The following is a 10,893-nucleotide window of genomic DNA, read 5'->3' as shown; positions in this document are numbered from 1 at the left end:
TGCTCAAGTCTTCTAAGGAGCTGATCCTGCCTACCTTCAGCATTAGAAATTCTTACTTTGAGCACCTTCAATTCCTTCCTTATTAAGGCCACTTCCACTTGAAGTAGATCTGTGTTGGTTTTTGTAGCCTGAGCAATGTCATGAACTAAGTTCAATTTTTTGAGTAGGATATCAAGGGTTGGAAATAGATAGTGTTGTCCTTGATCGATGAGTCTGGGATGGGTGGGTTTTATTTTGCCCTTTTAAGGTTGCTTTTCTGCTCTTTTTTTCTATAATCTTTCTAGGCTAAAGAGTCTTTGCGGTCCTTGAGCATCGCCATTTTTCCCCGAGCACACTGTGGTATGGCTGTATAATTGGATACAGAACCTTCAAGTCGTGGGCTGACTCTAAGCAGAATAGGTGAGGTAAAGTGTGGAGGTTGCAGACGCATGGAGCAGGTCTCAGACTAAAGAGCTCTGAAATCTCAGCCAATGTGTGCAACAATCCATGTGACAAGGAAGCTTGTGAGGCTATATGGCAGAGGGCGGGAGGCCAACTGACCCGTTACCGCTACTTCTAGAGTAATATAAATAGAAGCAATGACAGCTGATGAGGGTTAAACACAAGGATGGTGTGAGTACCAGGCTGTAGCTCCCGTGTGGAAAGCAGACCACTGATGTACAGTGAAATTTTTTACGCATGCTGCGAAAAATTGAGCAGAATGTCTCAGATGAAGACAAACAGTTAAGGGTTGTCGCCGGAGAGGCCAATGGAGCAGGATGTCGATCACATGAGCAGAGAGGTAGGATGGGTTTGAACCAGCAGGACGATCCAAAGGAAAAGCACTGGTGGAGTAAGTCAGGTAGATAGGCTTTTACACTGGCCGGTAGTTGACTTTGGGGTCCGATTTTTATGGAATAGTCAGAACAGGCTGTATGCCTCGTGGCCGGGCAGAGAGATTAGAAGAGGAGTGACGTCATGTAATGGTCAGGCACGCACCACTCCTTACAGCCACCACCGATGTCCAAACCTCGTAAACTTATTGGGGGAAGGTGCCATGGTGTTATAGGTTAAGCAGGCTTGCCGGAGCTCAACAGGGAGCCACCATCTTGCTTGGGCTCATAGCCATGCCACCCATTTTCTAAAAGTTTGATAGGAAGAGGGACCGTGGTTATTGGTCGAAAATTACTCTGAACTGCGGGATCTGGTGCAGGGTTTTCAGTAAAGGGATATTAAGTGAACATTTTCATTTGGATGGTACTGTGCTTAGAGAAATATTGCAGAGTTTTTGTAGGGTTGGTCTAAATGTTTTAGGAACATGATTGACTATTATCACTGGGCTGAGATTTCACAGGCAGGGAGGCAGTAGCAGGCACCTCTGCACAGGCACAATATGTCGACTACAACCCCCAGCTCTATCTATGCTGGTTCTACTATTCCACTTCTCCCAAAAAAGGTCAGCAGAAATCAGAAATCTCAACAAAAAAAAACATGGATGTTTTAGATCAAGCCTGAAGACTAAACACACAGAAAATGGAGAATAGAAAAAATTGAAGCTAGAAAAGGAGGGATAAATGTAACATGGTATGGAAATGCAGAAACAGACGGCATAGACCCTAAGAACATAAAGTAGTCACTCATTTTTGTATTTGGAACATTTATGTAGTGATGCATGTTACTTTTGAGATACTAAAGAGCACTGGCAGTGTTGAAGATAAAAGTCATCTTTGGTCACAACATGTAAGTGTCATTAGAATCCACTCAGTGAAGAAGATGCTTGTCTAATATTCTTCATACGCTGACCCTTAAAATTCACTTGAAGGTTAAGTTTGAATGGTTCATTTTTTCAGAACTTTTGAACTTACTTTAAATTATGAAATTGTTCTTAGACATCTTGACTAAGGTGGTCGATGTCTCACAATGTATAGACCCTTAAGTGTTTAAACAATCAATCCCACCCATCCCCAAAATGTTGACCCTCCCCCACAAAGTACCAAGAGCATCTTTGAAATAGTATAATTAATAAATAACCACACACCTACAATAAGGATGTTATTTGAAAAATACAATTTTTATTCCTAATGTGCACTACATTTTTACATATAAAAATATTTGTAAAATAAAATGTTAACAACTGTAAGGTAAGGGTAATAAAGTGAATGAGAACCACAGGCTGGTCCTTAGTTCTTTGCTCCAGTGCACACACTGTCAAACGTTTATGCGTATGTTCAAAGCTCTGAATTTTCTTTCAGCACTTGGCACCCCTCAACATTTCTCGTGCAGGTAGGATGCCATTATTGGAAGTGAACGTTTTTCTTAACCTACTTTAGTTACTAAGTGAGAGCAGCAAAACCACAAAGAACACGGAATGAGTACCTAGCCAAGTAACCCAGGGAAGAGTTTACAGAAAAACTATGAAGTGGTACACAGTCTCAATAATTCGGCATGTGGGCATCTGTACCTTGATTCAGGTTACTGCACCACCTCCTCTTTGTTGCTGACAGCAGGAGAAACTATTTGGACGGCATGACAGCCGAGCATTAAAGTGTTGGCTTTTCAGGGTGTCAACAATTTGTTCTTGTACATTTTATAAGTACTTAGTTAATGAAAATCCTGTCCATTTATACTGGCTCTCATCACCTATCCCACCCTATGTGGGTCATTAAGCTTTAAATTACTCTCTTGTCTATGCTTAACCCAACGTGTTATAAGTCTCTATGTGGGGATGTTGCCTGACTTCTCAAAAAGCCCACCGCTGGCCCATCTATTTTGTCCAATTTAGGAAGCATTTCCATCCTATGCTTTCCTGCTAAGAATAACGGAAAGCATTGTCAGTCAACAAACTTCTGTTCTTACTGGGGACCAGCAAGCAACTCTTAGCTTCATCCAAAGATGGTTTTATAGAACCTGAAAATGTCAGCAGTAGATAGACATGATCTCTCACTCCATCTTCCTGTCTCATTGTCTGGGAAGTGGAAGTGTGAGAGTGATCATTAGACTGGATTGGCTCCTTTCTAAGCAACTTCTCAAGTTTCTCCGCCTTCAGATCAGAATGCAATATCTCTCTTGCAGGGAGCCCGAGGAGTTGGCTTTACACCAGCCCATGTCCGATAAGGCAATCCAAGCCACTGTGGTTAGCTCATATGGCCTCACAATTCTCGCCAATCTGATGTCACCAACCTAATTTTTTGACTTAATGGTGTCTCAAAGACTGCATGCTATCCATTGCCATATAGAAGAATACCAGCTCTCTGCGGTTAAATTCTGGAAAGGCAGACGTCATTATCTTTGTCAAACCCTCAAATATGTGATCAGGTGCCTGATGGTTTTGTGATATTAACACAACCCAGGAACCAGTCACTTCTGCATGCAACCTGGGTACTATCTTTAACTCTAAACCTTCTTTTTAGGATCACATTCATATGTGTACCTATTTTTTAACCACTTAAGATCCTCCTTCTACTTTACTGAAATGTTACAAGTTTATTGTAATTTCTCTGACAGTATCTAGTTCAATGACTTTAGCAGACTTTAGCATCTCCAATAATCTTGTGGCTCAAAGGATCTCACATTATGTCCTACATGATCGCTCTCGACTGACTCTGGTTCAGTGTGCTTGAAGTATGCCCTCTGTAATAAGCTCTGACGTACCATTGGGCTTTACACAATGCTTGGGCCTGCCTTTATTAGAGACCGATTTACTAACTATGTTCTGGTTCAAGCCCTTCCCTACTCATCTTATCCTGAGAATGCTTCTGGCCTGACATGGTGGACGTTATATTATGTTATTGCCAATTAATATGTTATTGCCAATTATAGCACGCACAGCTACTCAAGGAGTGTCCCAGCGTGAGACAAGTGGGGGGAGAAGAGGAGGACCACTTAGATGAAGAGAAAAGTTTTCAGTCTATTTCTGAAGAGCTTAGGGTCCTGGGTACTACAAAGGTCCAAAGGAAGCAAATTCTATGCAGAGGCTGCTTAAAAGCAAGAGAACTTCCACCAATTCTCTTGAGGCAAAAACGTGATACCTAAGCAAGAATCTGCGTCGCTGAACGCAGCTGTCTAGCAGGAACGTAGAACCTGAAACGATTCCTTAGATAGACTGGACCAAGTCCGTACTGGGCCAAGTGAGCCAAGACAAGGGCTTTGAACTTTACTCTTTCTGCCACAGGTAACCAGTAGAGATCACGCAGGTGTTGCCTTGCGCTAGTTCTTATGGGAATATTAATAAGAGTTCTCGCTGCTGCATTCTGAACTACCGTCAATCTTTAGTTAGAGTTAGGCATGGGATATTCCGCTGGCCAGAGCGATTCCCTGAACTGAGGGGGGGAAGGTCCCAAAAAGGAGAAACTCTGACTTATCCTCGTTGCATTTTAATTGCACAGAGGAGAGCCATTGGAATACAGCTGTCACACAGGTTTTTGCAAGAGAGTTGGAAGAGTCCGTTTTCTTCCATCTAAAAAGGAGAGGTGCCTTCTCCAGTACTACTCACAGGGACACAAGCAATGATTTTGTAGTCATCTGAAAACCCTCATTTTTCCTTTTTGCAGCACTTACATTCACCTTTGTCTCTGCTACACCTGGTTACAGAACATCTGTCCAATTTACAGGTCATTGCAGTGTTGGCGAGATCGTTTTGCCAAGATTATTTTACTGAAGATGCATCTCCCAATGGGCAAAATTTAATGCAGCCATGTTGTTGAGGCCCACTTAGGGATGAAATAAATAGTTGTGGCATACGCTGAGGTCCATGACAAGCACTGGGTTTTTCCCCTTTCTTCATTGTACTTCTGTCTTTTCCTGCTGACATACCCCACAGCGCAGAATCAGGCATGAAAAAGCAGTTGCAGAAGCCCGGGGCTGATTAGGTTGGGGCTTCTACCACTGTGACGCAGTGGCTTTGTGGCAAACAGTCTTCGGCATCAAGGTCCTCTGAGGGCCAAAATGGCAGAGGCTTTGGTGCCGGGAACATGGCTGTTCCCTCACCAGTAAATAGACAGGGGAGGGAAAGAACGGTGGGTTTGGAAGGGTAGGAGTCCAGCTGATTTAGGACATGGACCCCCCCTCTTCCAACTCCAAAATGAGATCCAGAGTGCTAAGACACTCAGGGGCATATTTATCAAATGTACATGTTGTGCAATGCAGCATGAAAGGGAGAGGGCAGGAATGCTGGTGCACAAACTGCTGCCTAGCGTCAACGCAGGTACCCGTGCACCATGTTGCAAGGGTGCCTGTGTTGTAGGCAGGATTGTTCTTGTGCAGGAAGGGGTACCTTCCTGAATAAAAACAATCCTCAGAGGCATTTTCCTCATTCTACATGTGCTTCAAAATGCAGCCCACGTAGAAAGAGGAAAGAACGAGGAGAAATAAAAAATGTTCTCCTTGTTATGCCCCCTGGGGTGTCGTGGCATTTTGATACTTTCTACCACTAATGGTAAATCTAGGAACGCACCAAAATACATGGGTGGATGTGTGGGAACACCCACGCTGTACCCATGTAACGCCTCCCTGGATCAGAGTACAGCAAGGCAGTGACTTGAGTTGCCTTGTATTACTTCACATTTACCAAGCCACGCAGGGCCACGCAAGGTGGCCTTGTATGACTTGGTAAATATTATTCAAGGTTTTGTTTTACCCTTGTGCCCCATTGTCGCAAACCCAAGATAAATATGGGCCTCAGTTTCTGCGGTGTAGTTAGATTAACAAATGTATTTCTAATTGCCAGTGTGTTTCATATATGCTGGATGCTGGTGTGGGAAGCATTGGTGAAGGCATTCCTTAGTTGGCTTTCCAATTTCATCCCCACCTTCTGCCTCCTATAGACTGAATTGGTTTTCAGGTCCTGGCACTGCACAGCTACTGGTAACTCAGGAGATGGAACCGTGACAGAGGCCCTGGGCCAACTTTTAACCTGACAATAAATGCAAATTGGACAAGGAGTGGTTCATGTTAAACAGTTTGTGCCTTCTTTGACCAGTTGAAGGCCCTTGCATCTGTCCTTCACTGTCAGCACATAAGACAAACAAAACGTTCTGACACCTGCACAATGCATTCAGAAATCCACAAGGCATCACCCGGCCTTATTCTGAGAACCCTACCGCCCTGCATACAAATACTAGGTGGCTCTGCGTGAAGTGCTTTAGCACAGAAAGCCTGTCAGTGCCTCAGGAGGCCTGAGACAGACTCTGACAAGACGAACACAGTGCATAAGCTACCTGAATGTGTTTAGTCTGCTGCTAGCCCCTGAAAAGGAACTTGTGTAGACCTGAAGCTTCATGGTGCCCGAGACTGTTTTCCCTGAGCTGAAAGTGGTTCTGTGATTTTGACATCTATGGAGCCAGTCCAAAAAAGGTAGCAGTGCTAACTGTGCAGGTCAGGATCAGTCACATGAGATGCCCTGAGTATTCAGAGGCACATGCAGAGGCACCGAAAAGGAGATGCAACGGCACAAGCTCTCACAGTATGCCACATGGACTGGAAGAGAGAAATCCAGGGATAGCGTGAATCTCCTTTCAAAAAGCCCCAAAGAGCCTTAATAAACAACAGACCAAGTTTCGGATCCTTACCTTTGATCAAGGAGGAAACGCACCCGGGGCGCCGGCCTAATTCCTCCAGAGAGGATGTGATGTCTTGCTACCGGTGGTTTGGTCCGATCGCAGGGTGTACTCCTGACAAGCATTGAGAGTCCCCAGATCACTGAGGCCCCACAATCACACCAAGAAAGTGCGAGACTGCATACAAAATAGACACCCATGGAGATCAGTCTGAGCAGGAACCTCCTATATTTCATCCAGATTTTCTGAGTGGATGCCACACATCAGGCTACAAAATACATGCCTGTGAAGCTCCCAAAGATTGCGGGATGTGTCAATGAAGAGGAACATGAATGTTTGATGTAGTCAGCAAAGATAGAAGTGGTGCTGCAGGAATCATGGAGAAATGGACTGGTTGAGAATGTTCTGTCTTCCTTGTTTTACTGACAACTCTTCCAACTGGTTCTGGTGGCTCAGTGGTGTTTGTGGTTTTGCTGCTATCTGCTGGCAATTTAGGAATGATAAGCAAAGCAATCACCTCTGTATATGACACAATCTAGATTTTTCTGCTAACGTATAAAGGAAAATCTACATTCCTAAAGCACAATCTCCTGCTGAGTGAGATGCCCACATTAATTTAAAGCAACTTATAAGGACATATCCAACGTGCAAGGACATACTGCCACATGAGCACACATGAATGGAAAAATGGCAGATGCTAAGGTATCCCAAATGTGCATATAGTGGCCTAGTGACCAAATGCCATTGGGATTTTTTTTTTACCAATGTAGAGTTCAAGCCATCGGTGGATAGGCCTATGGGTAACTCTCCCTTTTAATCAGACCGATTGGGATGTTTTGTCCCTTGCTCATGCCACACCAAAGGGTGGTAGAGCACTCATCAGGACAACTAATGAAGTGCTTTAGTTCACTTTTGCGTCTAACTACAAAGGCCTTTGGCCAGCTCGTTTTGAATCGTATCTCATGTGTTTACAAGAGGATGCTTTCCCACAGAGTACACAACTCATAAAGCTGTTCTGCACTACTGGGAAGCTTTACCAACACCCTTCGTACAGTAATTCCAATAGCCATGAGATGAACATCACTTAAAAGTCCCAGCAATTCTCTTTACTGAAGCAATTACTGTTTACAGAGCACCCCTTTGAAAAAAGCATTCATATCAAGAGTCACATTATACAGATCATCCAGACCTCCCTGCTACAGAACAACATTCCATTGTCTCACAATACAAATTCCTTTAGCATAGACTCGCGTACATTGACATCTTCCCATAGTCCTTCTGATGGACAGCACCTTTGACAGAACTCTGGATACAGACCTTCTTTCCACCATTCACAGCACAGGAACGCTTTCCACAGGGCCACAAAACAATGTATTTTTTTAAGTTCCACAATACATTTTTCCAAACTTCTACATTACAAAACCTCTTTCCACAGTATCCCTGATCTAGAGCAAACTTCTGTATCCTAATAATACATATCATCCTTCCATGGTCCACCTATATATTCCATCTAATGTATCTGCTACGGATAATCTTTTCATAGTCCTTTCATGCAGATCATATTTCCACAGCTACTGATAAAGAGCATCCATTCTCAACTTCGAAATGCAGAACATTTTTTAAAGTCCCTTCATTGGAACAAGACCCTCATTGTGGAAACCCAAGAACTCCTTGCAACACAGCAAAGTTCTTGTCTCGTTCGCAGCAAAAAAGAATCTTCTTCTTACAAATACATACCTACAGAAGGTGAACCTTCCAAATCATGGCATTGCCTTACATTTTCAGCATCCCTTCAGTCATTTCGTGAATCTCTTTAGAATTCTGTATTTTCTAGTGAAACTCTTATAAAGAAACCAGCTAAGAGATGTACCTCTGTTCCCTCGATTTTGCACTGGAAGGAAGTTGACTCGCCTGAGTGTGTGTTAGTAACTTGGTTAATGAACAGTATCTCATACATGCTTTAAAGTTCATGCAACCCATTGTCACTCAATCTGCTCTTGTGGCAAGCTCCTACAGGCCCTGAGTTATGACACAAATTCCCTTTCAGTCACATCACTCCTGACCACTCTCAACAGGCCTGGCTCATTTTGCGCGATAGTCACACCAATGGATCAAATCTTCACAGTTGACACATTGACTTCAGGTGCAAATCCCTCAAAATACGTCTCCGGTGGAAATAGGAGCTCAGAGGTCCGAACACCATGGTGAGCATTTCATTCATAACACCAGGCCACCACTAAGATGTCTTGTCTTTTTCCAGGGTGACAGAGCCCATTTCATTAGCCAGCCAGCTCTGTTGGTGCCACCTGCTCTTGGATGATCTTCTGTTTATTCTGCTTGTTTGGCCTTCGAATCCAGCTCCAGCCCAACAAGTCCTGATCCTCGTAAGTAGGATTGAGGCGCCCAGAAACAAGGCACTGAAAGAGTCCACTCTCCTTCCCAGAGTGATGTGCCACGAGAGAGGCCAGGCTGGTAAACTCCTTGCTCAAATGCTAAAAGCAAGCAAAAGAAAAGAATATTACACTCCAAGGCCAAAGATTGGTTTAGGCTAAGTCATTTCTTCTCATCCTGAGGAGTCCCTTTCATATGTTGTAAAACTAAGAGGGCTTTTAAAGTATCGAAATGTGCTTCATGGGTTACTCCATGTCCCATCGTATCGTTTCTTATATTACAGTATGCTTTTATGGACATTTTTAATGTACCGAATAAAGCTTGATTTGATTTGATTTCACTCCTTTTCCCATGTCATATATGCTTATATTTCTTTACTCCTTTTATGTTGCCTTTCAGCTATTTCAAGTCTGGTCTTTGACATGGAACTGGGCACAGAAAAGAGGGAGACAGGAACTTGAGAGGACAGTACTCCAGGAAGCTGGGGATTGATGTGTGTGTTTTGATGGGCAAGACTAGAGGAAAATCGATGAGAGAATACGACATACTGGGTATGTGAGTTGCAAAGATCAGAGGGAGATGAGGAGAATGAGACAAAAGATGAAAAAAAGAAAAACTCCACAGCATTTAGAGTATCAACTATACACACAAGACCAGAGGAGGCCGTTATGTTGCCCAAAAGACCTCTTGGCCTTGCACTCTAAGGAACACAAAACACTCAGGGCCGATTCACAAACTTAATTTTGTAGCACGTAAAGAAGTACTAAAGTAATGCCACTTACTTACTACGAAATACCATTCATAAACCTACCACTGTAAATCTACACCTCTCCTATATTTTCTAAAGGGAGATCCCCACACATGTTTATGACTTAATTACTTAGTAGTTAATGTGGGATGGTACGGGGGAGTAGCAAAAAAAGGCATACTTACTACTAAATGGGAGTGGCATATAGAGGAGTGAGAAATGGTTTAGGGAAGGGTTAGGTGGAATTCACCCACCCACAAAAGAGTAAGCACATATCTATTCATAAGCTGCACTTATACAACTACAACAGCCAAGAAAGGATCTAAAACAGTAGTACATGTACTCCAGCTCAGAACTAGAGCAGGTCCAACACCACACATTGCCAAACACAGGCACTGCGATACACTCCTATAAAAAATATGTTAAATGAAATAAGATTATTTAAACTAGTTATGAATATAAATAAATGTAATGTAATGCAAAACACATCTAAAAATAAAACATTTATTATTTTATTTTAAAATATTTTAATAAGATTTTTTTAATTTAATGATTATTGTTACCTGTTTTTTTATTCATAACTAAATTACTTTCAATTAATTCTATACATAACTTTTAGTATTTTTAATAAATAATACTAATATTTTTTTTACTGTAGGTCGGATTTTTTCAATTTAAACTGATAGTTTTAATTGAATGTAATATATTTAAACATTTAATTCAAAATGCAATAAATAGTGCTCTAGCATGTTCTTATTCTGTTCTACATTTAAAATAAATATACAATTAATTTAAATTAATAGGTAACATAAAAATATTTGTAATAAATTATTTTCAAGGTTAAAAAAACTCTTAAATGTTTCTTATACTTTTAGCATAGGGGGATCTCAGCCACAAGACCTCTCAGCAACATTCCACACCATCAACCACAGTGGCCTGCCTAACATCCGAACAAAAAACACAAACGTTAATATAATTCACTGCTATTTCTTCTCCTATTTCAGGGTACATCACGAGGAAGCCATTGAAATCCTAATAGGACCATCAGGTTTTCAATGGCTTTTAGTCACCTGTGGAGTCTCTCATGTATCCATCTCCCAGGTCATCTTTAATCTGTCCATCAACCTACTCAGAGTACAGTTCTGCAACCCTAGAATCAAAATTCACCAATTAGCAGCTGACAATCAATTCTGATTCCACCATCAAAAACATCCAGAGGCA

General features: G+C 42.2%; 1 protein-coding gene across 1 annotated transcript in view; it reads right to left on the bottom strand.

Annotated features, from left to right (window-relative positions):
• Positions 1 to 2,029: 2,029 nt before the first annotated feature.
• The window catches only part of SH2D5 (SH2 domain containing 5), an 83,088-nt gene continuing 74,224 nt past the window's right edge, over positions 2,030 to 10,893 (bottom strand). Inside the window, exon 10 of the mRNA XM_078642574.1 lies at positions 2,030 to 9,025. Coding sequence (XP_078498700.1) covers positions 8,813 to 9,025 — 213 coding nt within the window. The 3' untranslated portion in view covers positions 2,030 to 8,812. The remainder of the gene's footprint in view (positions 9,026 to 10,893) is intronic.

This window comes from Lissotriton helveticus, chromosome 5_1 (assembly GCF_964261635.1).
Source record: "Lissotriton helveticus chromosome 5_1, aLisHel1.1, whole genome shotgun sequence".
Lineage (NCBI taxonomy): Eukaryota > Metazoa > Chordata > Amphibia > Caudata > Salamandridae > Lissotriton > Lissotriton helveticus.
This window is presented reverse-complemented; position numbering and strand designations above follow the sequence as displayed.